The following is a 15,930-nucleotide window of genomic DNA, read 5'->3' as shown; positions in this document are numbered from 1 at the left end:
AACAATTATCCCCGAATAAAAACATTTTGACTATCTAACATAAATCTTCAAAACTATGACAGATAATGTTATTATAACAGTAAATTTGTAATCATAAATGCGCATATTCATAAACCTTTTACATTTTAGCAATATCTATAGGGAACAGAAGAAATATATTGTTTTGCGAGTTTTGTGGTCACATGACTTTTAAACAAGATGTCGGCGGAGCTAACCTCTGGTACGGATTTGAGGGTGGGGATGTTGTTTGTTCAAAATTGTATTCTTTCGACGCAGACATGTGTCTTTACCTACTACTTTGTCTTTCTGTCACATCCCAGGATCCGTTCCTTCATTTTACCGCGAGATCTATGACATCGTTTGCCCACACCAAGAACGTGTTGATCGAGACCTCTTCGTTGAACTGTTGATTCGGTCCAGTCTGCCAAGAGCGGTCATCTTGCAGGTGCGTATTTTGTCGAAGATGAATATTAAAACGAAGCAGAATACTATTATATGTACTGGTTATTGTAGTGTAATTTGCTGTTTATATTCCCGGGAACGATGTGCTTCATGTATGTGAGAGGTGTGTTAAAAGAAGTACCTTTCGTGAGAATGATAATGCCTTCAGTGGGCGTTCCCAACAACAGAACGCTCTTTGAAAACGAAAGTAGGGTTATGATCGGCAGAGTATAGATATGATAATGATGAAATTGTTATTGTTGATATAGAATTAGTAGTGTTCACTACAAGGCGTTGATGTTCACTCCACGAGTCATATAAAGAAATGGAGAAAAAGATATGTGGATATAACCCGGAAATAATGTTTTTGTTCACTGCTGTCAAATTATTTGCAGGTTAACATCAAATGAAGAGGTTCAGTATCCAACAATCTGGGACCAATTTAAAGGAATTTTTTGTGTTTCACTTTGCAAGCATATGAGAAGTGGCATAGTGTGGGCACCCTACCCTTCTAATTAAGAATATTATAGATCAATGCACAAAATTGCCATTAAAATAGGTCCCTGAATTTAAGACACTAAAATACAACAATACCATATGCACACACTTTCATCTGTCTGTGTGTGTGTGGGAGAGGGTGTATGGATGGGTGGTTGTGGTTGGTTCTGTGTGCTCAATGAATTGTTGATGTGGTATTAAATTATATCTGAGCTTCAGTCAAACAGTTAATCAGTCAATCACTTTAATGTTTTAAACACACATTACACAGAAATTTGCCTTTTGGCTCATATTAAGAGAGGAATACAAAGTTTAAACCTGTTTTTAAGAGAAAAGTGATACATGAAATATCTATTGATATCACTTCTTGAATAAATCACATTAAAAGTCAAAGTCAAAAAAACACTGACACACATTATGCATGGTAGGGGAGGTGTTGTGGCAGAGGGTGTAAGTAAATTCAGTTGATTAAACAAGATAATTCACCTTGAAGGCCTGCTTTGGTTCAGGTTTACATTTGTAGCAGTAGACATTCATACGCATGCAAACCTGTTTGCCATAACAGTAAGAACAGCATAATATTAAAAAGATGGATGGTGTTTAGTGAATGTACATGCATTGCTTGCAAAAGAAACTGCAGCTGGGTTTCTCAAGAGCCCTACATTCATGGGACTGATTTATGTTAACAGCAAGGTTGAACATCACACCTATTCTGGACTGAGATGGTAAGCCGCATACAGCCCAATCGTATCAGATGTGATGGAGTTAAGACAATATAGTGTTAAGTGTGTTTTATTTTAATATTTAGGTATATTACAATGCCATCTGGTTACATTAAACTCCTACATGTGTGTGTTCGTGTGTGTGTGTGTGTGTGTGTGAACATTTTTATACCTATATGTGTTTTAAACAGATATGGGATTCAGTCGACACAAAAAATGGAATGATGACTAGAAATGGTCTCTACAAAGCCTTGGCACTGACAGCCCTTGCGCAGCAGGGAAAGCCCATAAATGACAAACTGTTGGAGACTTTCTCTGGGCAAGGTAAATCGTGAATCTGCAGCATCACTTGTCATTTTGTTTTTTTGGTTTGTTTTGTTTTGTTTTTCATTGTTTTTTTGTTTGTGTGTGTGTGTGTTGTTGTTGTTGTTGTTGTTTTGTTGTTGTTTTTTGTATGACATGCAGTCATCAGTTTTTATCTTGTTCTAGTTTTCATTCCTACTTAACATCTTCTGATAAAGTAATCAGGTTATAGATTTCTTCGTTTGTTTGTTTTTTGGGGGAATGTTTTTTTGTTCATCAGAATAACTTTTACTAATCTCTTGTTCAAGTGACAGATCACGAAATCAGCACAAAGTCTTAAACTTCTTATGTTTATCACTACAAGTGGTTGGAACACACACACACACACACACACACACACACACACACACACACACACACACACACACACACACACACTAACACTAACACGGCACATGCACAGTCATGCACACACACATATACATAGATATACACTTGTCTTATATCAAATTGGTAATGTGAACATACGTTAAATGAAATTGTTACTACTACTACAGATATGTGCACACACATCTACACAGTCATGTTGGTGAAGTATTTCTGCTGATTTGAATGTCCAGCATATTTTTCGTCAGCAATAATGTTTTTTTCCCATAAACAGTGAATGGATATCATACATTATTCTGAAAACTAAGGTTTATTTAATGAAATTATGTTGCAGAGTTGCCAAAGCCAAATTTGGGAGACTTGTCAGATCTGAAATCAGCTAGTGTACGACTTCGATGTGAACGCAACCCAAATGTTCTTGGCTTCAGTTTCTCTGATTTATTCAGTCTTGACACGGTTCAAGTGGAGTTAGTGCCAGAAAAGAAAGGCCTAATCCTGAAGCATGTTGAATATGAAGTCACCAGTCAGAGATTTAAGGTGTCTGTTCTCAGGCGATACAATGACTTTTTAGCATTGTATGAGATGATTCTCATGCGGTTTCCTTACAGACTTGTGCCAAAGATACCCCCCAAAAAGATGCTTGGAGGTGAGACTTGTCAATAACTTCACACTGGTATGTGTCTCTGTGTTTAGTCATAATAAACAAAAGATATATCAAATTTCTCACCCTCCCATTTTCTTCTTATGCTCCTCTCAACACAAATACAGGCATGCCAGCACTCGTCTTGTCTTTTCCATGTGGAAGGCGGAACATATTTAGGTCAGACTGTGTGCTGCTTGTGTTTATACATCTGTGAAAGTACATTTATTGTGAGTACTTATCAGCTTTCATTTGTTATATGGATCAAAAAGAAATTTTTGTGTTTCTGTGACCATAATTGTTGTAAACTTGAAAATTTTGCTTTTAACTTTGTTATTGATACAGCAAGTTTGAATAATGTGAACCAATGATTATATCAGCATTTAATTGTTAAGAGACTGTCTGAGAGAGCTACATGGCAATGAAAGTTGCATTTGGATCTGAAGAAAATTGTATTATCCTGGCAAGCTGTCTTTGAAGACTTTGTATCAAAATTTTATTTTATTTTCATCAGTTTCTCTCTTTTCCTGTTACTCGTATTTTTGTTTTGTCAGGTTTATTTTTGGGGGAGGGGCAGGGGATGGAGGGACGGGTGTGGGGGGTTGTTATTGTTTTTGTTTTTTTATGATTGCTTTTTTTTTTCTTATATAGAAGTTGAGGAGAAGGTGGGCAATAGGGTGCAGGTAGATGGGTCCAGGACAGTGTAGACCCTCTCACTCTCAACTTAAGGGTCACATGAAGTACTCACATTTAGTTGATGGCAAAACACACAACCTTAGTTCAGTTAAAGATTCCCTCATTCTAGTACCCTCTCATCAGTCTATCTTTGGTTCTTCAGAAGGAAAAGGAAGAACTACTTGCATCCCAGTTCTACTCTTTTAGACTCTCAAATGGGATAGATTGCCAGCAGAAGGGGTGATGCAGCCCACTCAAAGATCATGTGAGCACAAGTACAGCAAGCCTTGTGACCATGCAAAGAGAGATAAGTGAGGTGATAAGAAAGGGAGGAAGGGGTTGGTCTGACATGAAAGAAGGAGGGAGAGAGGCAGAGAAGTGTGAAGAGTGGGATTAACTGGAGTTGGAAGGGAAGCAGGGAGTGTCCGTCTTGAAACAGGATGGATGTGCAGGTTACACATTTCACACATAGGCATATAACACACTGTCAAGTGTCTAGTATTTAAAGACTGAAGAAATTTCTTACTCTTGTGTTCCACAGCTATTCATGCAGTGGATAACTGCATGAATGATTGCATACCCAAGTGTTGTTTGTTTGTTTTCATGATTTTGCAGGCATCGAAGGTTTCTGTGGTTTACTGACATTAAAACTTTCTACATACACAGTGAATCCAACTGACACAGAAAATAATTTGAATATCCTCACTACTCGAAAGGGCAGAATCAAAGAAGCAGTTTTACTAAAGATAAGAGTAGAATATTCCCATATAATGGATTTCATTATCTGGGAGAAATTTTACAGTTAGAGGTGGGAAATGCTCTGTCAGTGCTTTTCATGTTATTTGAAAAATTGTGAACTGAAGTGATTGCAGGTTGTTACCAAGATGCAGGTTCTTTAGAAATGAATAAGTTTATACTGACTTTGAGATAAAATCATGGTAATATTATCTTTGCAGATTATATTGCTGTGTTATTACTGTTGTAATTACCACTGTAGATTTTTACTGCCTGTCATCTTAAAAGCTGTGATTATAAAATTCTGTACAGCCACCAGAGAGTTCATTGAAGAACGAAAAAAGGCATTGAGACGGTTCATCAACATCATCGCCAGGCATCCTCACATTCATGACGATCAAATCATCAAGTTTTTTCTGACATACACTGGCTGTGTAAGTGACATTCTTGTCCAAGTTCATGTTGGAATCAGTCTAGTGTTCACTTTGCAAATCAGCATCTGAAACTAACAAATCAGGAACAAGCAAATGTAAGTGCACAATAAATAATGCATATTCAGAATCATACATGATAGTCAGGTGGTTACTGCATCTGACAGTCAGAGGTTTACTCCATTTGTTGCTTAACATTGAAAGTATTTCTTCTCTCATATCAATGTGCTGGTATGTGTGGATATGTTTCACAAACATATGTACACACAGGAACAGAATATGCACACAAAAGATCCCGCAATTTGTATTAACCTTAATTTTATGAGCTATAGAAATCCAAAAGATTCAGATAGCATTGTGTCTAAAAACAGCATGACTAAATGTCAGGGTATAAACAACATCAGTATGTTTGAGTACACGTAAAAATGTAAAAGCCTTCCTCTCACCCAAAAATTGTATACTGTTGTTGTTGGTTGTTTCATCCAGTGATATATCATACAAATCACATAATAAATGAAACTGGATGTATACTATTATGATTTTCATGATTGTGAACTTTCAGATCTTATTACATTAGCTAGTCTTTTTCTTTCCATCAGGTTTTCCATACAGTTGATACATTCTCTCATCTGCATATTCATTTTGATCAGAATCATGTTAGGCATCGTTGCAAAAGCAGAAAAAGGCTGTGCTCAAAATATTCTTTCAGGACATGCACCACAAAATCAAGGAGCAGTTTCGGGGGGTTCCAGATGAGTTCATGACCAGTGAAATGGCCAGCAAAGCAAAGGTCAGAGTCAAATACAGGTTTTAGTTGCTAATGTTAAAATGTAATCTCAGTTGATCTTTGTATCAGAATGTTTTGTTTTGTTTTTTTCTGAAATGCTAAGAAAAGCCAATATAAACATTAAATTAAAAAAATGATTTAATCTCTGTGTGTGTGTGTGTGTGTGTGTGTGTGTGTGTGTGTGTGTGTCTGTGTGTGTATCTTCTTCCCCTTTTTTTCAGACAACAAAGACATAAGGGACTATTACTTTATCTATACACATCTATTACAATGTTGGGATTACATCAGTTTCTCATCTCTCTCTCTCTGTCTCTCTCTGTCTTTCATTATTTCTCTCTCTCTCTCTCTCTCTCTCTCTCTCTCTCTCTCTCTCTCTCTCTCTCTCTCTCTCTCTCTCTCTTTCTGCACCCCCCCTCTCTCTCTCTGCCCCCCTCTCTCTCTCTCTCTCTGCACCCCCCTCCCCACTCTCTCTCTCTCTGTGCCCATATCTCTCTCTCTCTCTCTCTCTGTAGGGTTATTGTTTACAACCATATTAAGCCCTAACTTGGCATGGGATGAAACTAGTCGTGAAGGTATGAAAGGTGTATTGGAAATACTTTACACAACAAGAAAGTTGAACTGTATCGATGTTAATGTACTCTGGAGAATGTTTGATATCCAAATTGAACCAGTTCTTACATATACAGTTGAAATTTTGGGGTTATACAAAAATGAGCAGATGGAGAGAGAACATACTTTTGCAGTAAAATGTTTTCTAGGTGTTCTAGTATATGTCTCAAAGTTCTGTATTGTGAAACTGGGAGGTATCCTTTGTATGTGAAAACTTAAGTAAAGTGTATTAAGTATTGGCTTAAACTGTTGAAACTACCTCAGAGCAGACTTTGAAAACAGGCATATGATATGATGTTATCCCAGTTAGAAAAAGGACAAGGAAATTAGGCTTCTTGTTTAAGAAACGTTTTGAAAGAAAATGGTTTTACAATTGTGTGGATGTGTCAGGTGTGGGGTATGAACAAACTTTTATTTCAGAATCCAAATCCACACTGCTTGATATGTTTAATCAAAATTGGCATTCAGACATAGAAAGTAAGGATAAGTACAGCTGGTTCCATTCATTTTAAAGTATATTTCAAGCTGAAAAATTCCTAACTTAACGTTATTACAAATAAATGCATCATACAATGCTTGCCCAATTTAGATTAAGAACTCTTGGCTTTAATGCCAAAAAAAAAGGGTTTATGCCAGGTATGTCCACAAATTCTGCATGTCCTTTATGTAACTGCACAGTTGATGATGAAATTAATTTTTAATTAGCATCTTAACATCAGAAGATCATGAGGTGATAATCTTGATGGCAAAATTGTTATCAAAAGCTATGAAGGTTAGGCAAAAAGCACAACAAGCATAACTACGTGGTCAGATAGGTTTAGCAATTTTCTTCTGTAGCCAGTGTTGGAATAAGTTGCATGGTGCATTGATAGATGAATGAACAGAGTTATTATGTGTTGGGTGGCTATCATTTTTCTTCAAAGAAAGAACTTTGTTATGTTTCATTGTTTGCTTTCACCGTTTCCTTTGTTTATTATAATGGTTTGTTATAAAATGAAAATAATATTATGTTGATGCATTCACCCATGTGTCATAAGGACCTCATGGCCAATGACATAAGTGTCAGTGTCAAAGTGCTCCTCCCCCTCCTCTCTCGCTCTCGCTCTCTCTCTCTCTCTCTCTCTCTCTCTCTCCCTTCACTCCTTGTGTCAATTTCCTCCCCATCTCCCTCTGTTTCTATTACTCTCAGTACTGTGTGTTCATGACTGAAAATTAATGTTGCTCTGTGTGTGTGTGTGTGTGTGTGTGTGTGTGTGTGTGTGTGCGTGTGTGTGTGTGCAAAAACACAGGAGCTTGTTCCCCTGGACACACAGACCCAGCTGGCCAACAGCAAGGAGCATGTGCGCATGCTGACAGACACTGTGAGCAGAATGAAGGAGATTGCAGAGCACATGGTGATTCGGTCCACAGGATTTGCAACAGACATGGTGATTTTTGGCAGACAACTCAGGTTTGGAGTGGTGATGATTAGCAGTGACAGTGTGTATTTATTTTGATTGCTTGGTTTGCCACTGTGTGTGTGTGTGTGTGTGTGTGTGTGTGTGTGTGTGTTTGGTTTAGTTTGGCATGGTACGGATCAGTTGGTGTGGTTTGGTTGTGGCAGACTTTGGGTTGACAGTCAGGTTAGTTTTGTTTTGTTTTCAGTTCCTGTTTCAGTTTTATGGAGGTGTCAAAGAATGCAGACTACACTGCATACGCTACAACACATTTGCTTTCAAAATTTGGTTTGGGCTAAGTTTGGTTGGATTCAGATCAGTTTGGATCCCCCTCATCCCACCCACTTTTCCCATGGGGATTCTGGGGCTCTTCTAGTATCCACATCTTCCGGAAATTCTCTGCTGGACATTTCCTCTTTTCTTTCATTGTCTTGCATTTTCTTTTCGTTTTTCTCAGATGTGTTTGTCCAGTCATCTGTATTATTTTTCTTGGGAGTCTTGAATTTTTTTTTTCTGGACTTGATAATTGGGGACATAAATTATGTTGCTTTTTTTTTTTTTGCACCCAGTTCATATGAGTTGCTTGCTGGTATTTTTGTATGACTAGTTTTAGAATATAATTTTGTGTGTTATGTATAATTGTGTTGTGTTCAACTTGGAACTTTTTAAACCTTTGGTGAAAAATTGACAGAATGGTCAATTTAAGAGGCATGTTTAGAAATATGACATATTTTCTTTTTCAGATTTCTTTCTATCGAAGTTCTACAGAATAATACTAATTGTTTTTCAGCGCTAATATGGCTCTATGCAGTCAACTGGGCTATAAGAAATATAATGATTATGATCAGTCCAGGTAGCATGGGGTATTTAAATCTTTTCTTCATCTCATATAGCCATGTGTCTCAATAACCTGAAAAACAAGTCATTTCATCCACTTACTGTGAATCATTTCACTTTTAGTTATTTTAACATCTTTGGAAAATAGACTGATTTATTGTTTTTGTCTAATTCCTTTATTTTTTCACAAAACTCACTGCCATCTTCCAGAGTCAACAGGTAGTCACATTGACAAATTGCCAGATATTGTTTGTTGGTGGTGGCGCAAGAGCCCCTTGTTTGATAAAATGACTGGCACAGCTTCAGTTTTATTGTTTCCTCACAATAACGCACTCTATGTGGAGTCAAAGTTGATATGCTATTTCTGTGTGATCAGCTAGGCTATAAGCAACAAGAATCCAAAAGCTTGATTTCGGATTTTAATTTCTGATGCTCAACTGTATGTCCAGCATCATGAGCCTTGATGCTACCCCTCTGACACCATGGGCTACTGGTGCCAATGAATCCTGGCCCCAGCTTCAGAAAGGCTTCAAGCACCTGTCTGTGGAGTACTGCACAATCTCTGACAAGTCGGCTCAGTCGGTAACTCTCTGCCCAATGATAGAGTGTGCTCTCACTTCTTGTCGTCTGTCTGTCCTCTGCTTGTGTGCTGCTGTTATTTCTTTGATTTCTGAAATGAGACAGAGCATAACTTAAGAAAAACTGAAAACTATGTTCTATTTGCAAAGTTTAATGTCAGAAACTGAAGCCAGTTCTTTTAATGAAGTCTTTTTATCTAGGATGCTGAAAAGCAAAAGCAGTTTTCATTTTCCACTTTTTCACTTTCCAGACAAGGATTAAGTCACAAATCCTCATCTCATATATTTTCCCTCTTCTACTGTGCCTGTGATGAGTTCATGGCAAAGTCTTCTGTGCTGGTATCAGGGTTGAAAAATAGTCATGCATTGAAAGCCACACTGTGCAAGCAAATGCACAAGGGAGTTGCAGCACAAGAATGTACCATAGTGTTCACAGCCTATATAGGTTCCTGAAATATACTGGAACCAGAGAAAAAGAATGTAACAGGGTGGCATGGACTACTTCTATGGCTGATTGAGGCCATGGGTCAGATAATTTTTGTTTTGAATCTTTTTTCTATTGTCAAATTTTATAAATGATTTCATGTTTTCATATTGTAATTGAATTTTACACCTTTTATATGTGTGATGTGTTATGCATGCTCGTCTTGGTCTGTCCTTATGGGTTTGGTTTTTTTTGTGAGTGTCATTGCATGTAGTTTTGTACAGTATGTGTGTATGTTTGTGGGTGGGTGGGTGGGTGTGGATGGGTGTGTGGGTGTTTTGTCTTTGTGTGTTAAATGCGGTGGAATGTATGTTAATGTTTGTATATTCTGTTTTCAGGCTATCGACATGGAGGACAATGTTGTTGAGCAGTTGTCTTTGTTCCTGGACATTCTTCACGCATACAGGGTTAGATTAACTCACAGTGGCTCATTTTATATCATTTAACTGATTAGCCCTGTGCCACATCAGATGAATTGTATAGCTTCCATATATATATATATATATATATATATATATATATATATATATATATATATATATATATATATATATATATAAAGATTTATGGACATAAAAGACAAGAGCTCTTTTCTTCTTCTTTTTTCTTTTTTTAATAATCTACTGTTCTTTCTATTGGTTTGAATCCATTAACTTGTCACATATTTTCAGTTGCAGTCATATGGATAAGTCTTTTTGATGGATATGCTCTATTCAAAAAGACATTAACGTGTGGATCTGAATAAATAAAATAGCTTAATAATATAGGCATGACACCACAGTACCTGATTTCATTGAAGAGGGTGAATCAGAATTTCATTGACTGGAGTTTTCCATGTTAGTTTTTAACATAGCATATTTCAACCTTTTTTCTGATGTATTTTAGAAGAAATTAATACATGAATTATGTCTGGAGAGAGATAGAGAAAGAAACTTTTTGATCAGAAAGAAATCCAACTATTTAACCTTTTCTTCTGACATCTTTTAGTAGAGATTGATTCATGATTTTAATCTCCACAGTGTCAACTATTTTCAAATGTTGTTTGCCAGGACTTATGTGAGCGTCATGAGAAAGGGTTAGTGAGCGAACACCAGCGTGCCATACAGAAGATGGGCCAGTACAAAAAGAAAAAGATGTCAGCCACTGTACAGACTGGGGCAGGAGAGGTGAGTATATAAATGAATGAACTTGATTTCTATTGGGCATGTAAGAATTCCCACACCCTGGCTGTGTGTTCACAGTACCACCTACGTACAAAGAGAGAAAACAACAAGAAAGTCAAATGCCTGTACAGCAGACAACACACACATACAAACAAACAAACACACACACACACACACACACACACACACACACACACTGCAACTGATTCAGAAAATTTGAAACATTTCTGTTATGTCGCATGTATCACTATATCTAGATAGGGGGAGAGAGAGAGAGAGAAAGAGAATCTGAATGTCATCAGCTTGATTCATTTCTATTATGCTTTCCTTGTAAAGTAACTGGCTTGCACCCTGTATGCTGGGTTTCAGGGTGTCGTTGAGCAGTTGGAGCAGAGGATACTTGAGGTACATCAGTTGTTTGTCTGTCTTTCTGTCTGACTTGGTATCTGTTGTTTTGGATTACAGAAAATAGATCTGCACCAGAATTGTATGCTTTTAGAATGTTTTGGATATCATTTATGTTAACTCACTTAGTACTGCAAGTTTTCTCCCCTACCTTTCAGCTCAGATCACCCATTTGCAAGGGTTAGTTTAAAATACTTCTAAAAGTTAAGATAATAATAGTAATAATAATTTCAAGTAAGGTAATCAAATTTACAAAAACTGGTTAGCAACACCTTGTTTTAGTCTGTAACGCTGGATGACAATGGTGTTAATGCTGTTGTGCATTTCCATTCTGGCGGTTTGAAACAATATGTATGACAGGGCATTGTGCTGTGCTTCCTCTGATAGTATTCTGCAGTGTCAAGCAGACCCAAGAGATGTGATGGTCAGGAGATCTGAACAACACTGTCAATGATTCATGAAGTAACACACTGTGCTATGTGGCTCCTGATTGTCTCATACCCTTGAGCATACTGAACGTTTTCTAGCAGCTGGCTAGGGACTGACAAACCGGAGTTTGAAATGTCTCAGATTCAAACCCCCCATTTGTCTGCCCCTGTAAGAACAGTCCATTCACAAATGTAAAAAATTAAAATATCAATCATCAGTCACAATGTTGTCACGCTGCTTTGTTTCTTCTACAGTTCTTATTTGCAATAGGAAAATGTTTATCACTTATGGTAATATTGACACATTACTTTGTTTCCTTTAAATAATTTATAGATATATATTGCAGTTTAAAATTATCAGACATTGACGACAATGTTTCCACAAAAAAATTGTTTCTTTTATTTCTTCTTCTTTGTTCATGGGCTGCAACTCCCACATTCACTCGAATGTACACGAATGTGCTTTTACGTGTATGACTGTTTTTACCCTGCCATGGAGGCAGCCATACTCCATTTTCGGGGGTGTTTCTTTTACAAGTTACTGTTGCATTTGTAAAATATGAGTGTATGCTGGTGTTGCAGCAAGAAGGTGAGATTGCCAACATGGAGAATCGCAACTACTACTCCCTGCACTGCCTGCAGATGGAGACACAGCTGGTTTATGCTCACCTGGACATTTTCTACGACATCCTCAGTCGCATGGCAGAAGTTGAAGCAAACGCCAAAGCAGAGGTAATTTTTATTATTTTCTTTTTAACCAGTAAACTTCAAGTAAATTTGTTATCAAGAAAATTCAAGCAGTGATGGCGATGATGATGCTAACAGTAAATACTACATTTCAGTAAAAATCTGTTCTTTTGCAATCATCAGTAAAATCTGGTCTTTTGCAAACATCTTGAAAACATCTGGAAACAAGAGAAGGGTTGTTATCAGAAAAAAAGAGCTGAAGTGGGATTAAAGTGGAATGAATGTTTGGGGCTCAAATTTGTCAAAATAGATGAAAAATCATTGAAACATTCAAAACATTTATTGATTATATGTTGGTATTTGGAATCAACAAAAATGTTTTGCTGGAATATATACTCTGAAAAAAAAGAGAAAAAGTTAGGGATTGGAAGCCAGTAAAACCAAATCTGCTTTGTGTGAGAATGGCATGCCAGACATAAGCAAACAAATTAATCTTTGCACTTTTAACACTGTTGACTAACAGTCAGAACAGTCATTCGGTCTCCTGTATCCTATATGAAATAGAGGAAAGTGGGCTGGAGTGAAGCGGGACATATACACAGTGTTTGTATTCGTAATTGTGTTTGTATTCCTCTTTTTTGTCACAACAGATTTCTCTGTGTGAAATTTGGGTTGCTCTCCCCAGGGAGAGTGCGTCACCACACTGAGAGCATCACCCATTTAAAAAAAAAATTTCCTGCTGTTTTATTTGTTTTTCCTGTTGAAGTGGATTTTTCTACAAAATTTTGCCAGGGACAACTGTTTTGTTGCCGTGGGTTCTTTCACGTGTGCTAAGTTCATGCTGCACATGGGACCTCAGTTTATCATCTCATCCGAATGACTAGTGCCCAGACCACCACTCAAGGCCTAGTGGAGGGGGAGAAAATACTGGCGATTGAGCAGTGATTCGAACCAGTGCACTCAGATTCTCTTGCATCCAAGGTGGACGCATTACCTCTAGGCCATCACTCCATTTGTGTGTGTGTATGCTATCTCTTTATGTTTCCACATGTGCTGCAGATGTCAAAGACATGGAGTGCAGTGAGGCCAATCGTGGACACACTGCTGACACAGGATGCTGCTCCCGCATCTCCAACTCGAAAGGCACCCCATTAACTTCTCTGACAGAGGCAGCAGTACAAGGGTGTTTTTTGTTGTTGTTGTTTTTTTGTTTTGTTTTGTTTTGTTTTAATAGGGGTTTTAGGGGAGAGAAAGGGAAATGGCCTTTTGGTTGTTTCATCCATCTCCGGTGTCTTTCTGTCTGTCTGTTTTTCTCTGTCTGTCTGTTTGTCTCCATATATATGTATTCTCTTTCCCCCACCCCTTTCTTTCTCCCCGTGTCTCTTTAATTTCATCTCTGTGTACCCTATATATCTTTCATTCTCTCTTCCGTAAAAAAAATAAATAAATAAATATCCTGAGTCTCTGTTATGCAGAATTTTTGTACTCTTTTAAAAATATATTTTGCTTTCATTTTGAAATGTTCTGATACAGCTGTTTTGTCATGATTTATGATATGCTCTGAGGATTATGATTCTTTTCTTTTTTTTTCTTTTTAATTTCGCTGTCCCATTTGTCTTGCTTACTAAGTGGCTTTTCCTACTCTTGTGCTGCTCATTTTCTTTGTCTCACGCACACCAAACTCAGACATGTTTTGTCAGTGTTCTAGCACCATACCAGGGAGCTATTAATGCCAGGTTGCCGAAAGGCCACTTGCTAGAACAGTCCCTACGCTGCCTCTTTGTCACTTCAGTGATGTTTAGTAGTACCTGTTCTGAATCAATAGATGAACATTACTTGCTACTAAGCCCCATGCTGATCATAATAATTTCAAAGTCTTGGAGATGGACTGAGAGGAGACTACCCAGCGCTCCAAAATGCCAGCAATTGTATTTGTGCCTCTGATGAAGTTCAGAACCATGACTTTGCAGCCATTTGCTCAAGATATTGAGCACTGGACCTTGATGGCTGGTTTCTGTTGATTTTTTTTTAAGTCTGACTTTTTAAATATATCTGTGTTTGCATAGGAACATGTGTGCACACATTTATTTTCATGTATCTGTACATGTGTACTTATTATTGTTACGTGGAAGCCATTTCAGATGAGTCATGGTTATTATTGGATGCAACAGTTACAACTGAGTGCCTGAAGACGTGTGCGATGTGCACACACACATAATTAACTTTGTAAGTACATAACCAAGAGAGAGTTTGATATGAACATAGTTTAAACCACAGTTAGTGGGAGAGGCAGACAAAACAAACATTTAGATGTAGATGACCCTAAAAGTGGTTTTGTGGCAAATGATGACAGTATGATAATTAGTGTCTTGTTGGAGTGATTTTGATGCGCATTTGTGTATTCTAAACCAGATTATAGCATCATCGTGTTCTTAACTGCATGTGCATAGTGATTGCATTATAACTTTTGAACTTTCGATAAATGTTTCAAAAAGCACCAGTTAAAGTACGTTTCATATTATGTTGTCATAAAATGTGGTTTAAAGTATTTCTAATGAGATCCCATGTTTATATAATTGCTTTACTCACTATCATTAAAAGTAGGAAAGCTTATATTCCCACATTTACACATCCTCATTATACTCCATTCAAAACAGTATTTACAGTTGATGGTATATGTTGGATTGACAGTCAGTTATGCTAATTGAACGAACTATTCATATAGAGAAATCACTATATTACAAACATTTACAGGCGATGTGCATGTTTTATGCATATTCAAATCATTTAGGTGTTGAATATATCAAAACATTTCATGATTTTCTTTTTGTTTTATACATTTATACAGCTGTGTATAGCATATCAGGTCGATATGGTGCATGTATTGGTTGACTGTATCTATTCAAAGAGAGATTATGTTCAAGTGCAAGTTTGTTTTATGGGCATTGAATTGTCAGCTTGAAGGCAGTCCTGTCTGCCCCAGTGTGATTGATTATACAAGTTGTTATTGACAAAGATATTGTACAAATCTTTCAAATTGTATCTGAAAATGATGTGTTTGTTCGCTGCGTACCATGCACCCAGCAGACAATGTTTTTGTTCTTTTATTTGTTTGGGGTTGTTTTTTTTGGAGGGGGAAGGGGTGGGGGGGGGAGGGTTGTCTCCAGATTTTTTTTCTCTGGATGATTTTATTAGCTGAAGAAACACAACATTGTCTGATAACTTTCTGCTTTATCATTGAAAAAATGTTGAATAGTTTTTCCAAACTGTATTTGAGAACGCTGTGTTCATTTGTTGTTTACCATGCACCCACCAGAAACTTTTTTTAACCAGGATTTTTTTCTGGATGACTTTGATTGTTGAAGAACATTTTCTAGTCTCGTCAACACATGAACATCCTTAATACCTTTGCACTGCTGTACAGTGAAACTGTTGGGTAGTGGCTGCATAGAGTCAATTTTTATTGCAGTTTTAATTAAAAATGCAGATACTCTCAGGAATAATTCAAATGCAATGAGTTCATGGCAAATGAAACAGTTTTTTGTAAAAAAAAAAAAAAAATTTTAATCAAAATGTTCTTAAGTTGTTTTCAGTTAGGAGTTGCATTGCTGATGGTCTTTCAAGTGATTCAGAATGTAAAATTGCATACCTCAAATGTGTACATATGACTGTTCTTTTTTTCAA

At 37.1% G+C, this 15,930-nt stretch overlaps 1 protein-coding gene across 1 annotated transcript in view; it reads left to right on the top strand.

The window, feature by feature from the left end:
• Positions 1-198: 198 nt before the first annotated feature.
• Positions 199-15,930, top strand: part of LOC143281944 (sorting nexin-8-like) — a 15,965-nt gene continuing 233 nt past the window's right edge. Inside the window, exons 1-13 of the mRNA XM_076587259.1 lie at positions 199-220; positions 321-445; positions 1,853-1,985; positions 2,686-2,997; positions 4,714-4,835; positions 5,542-5,622; positions 7,518-7,678; positions 8,951-9,083; positions 9,902-9,970; positions 10,613-10,729; positions 11,096-11,131; positions 12,142-12,291; positions 13,306-15,930. The exon at positions 13,306-15,930 is cut by the window's right edge and continues 233 nt beyond it. Of these exons, the coding sequence (XP_076443374.1) occupies positions 199-220; positions 321-445; positions 1,853-1,985; positions 2,686-2,997; positions 4,714-4,835; positions 5,542-5,622; positions 7,518-7,678; positions 8,951-9,083; positions 9,902-9,970; positions 10,613-10,729; positions 11,096-11,131; positions 12,142-12,291; positions 13,306-13,401 (1,557 nt within the window). The 3' untranslated portion in view covers positions 13,402-15,930. The remainder of the gene's footprint in view (positions 221-320; positions 446-1,852; positions 1,986-2,685; positions 2,998-4,713; positions 4,836-5,541; positions 5,623-7,517; positions 7,679-8,950; positions 9,084-9,901; positions 9,971-10,612; positions 10,730-11,095; positions 11,132-12,141; positions 12,292-13,305) is intronic.

Source organism: Babylonia areolata, chromosome 1 (assembly GCF_041734735.1).
Source record: "Babylonia areolata isolate BAREFJ2019XMU chromosome 1, ASM4173473v1, whole genome shotgun sequence".
Classification (NCBI taxonomy): domain Eukaryota; kingdom Metazoa; phylum Mollusca; class Gastropoda; order Neogastropoda; family Buccinidae; genus Babylonia; species Babylonia areolata.
Note: the sequence above shows the minus strand (reverse complement) of the source record. Positions and strands in the feature narration are given on the sequence as shown.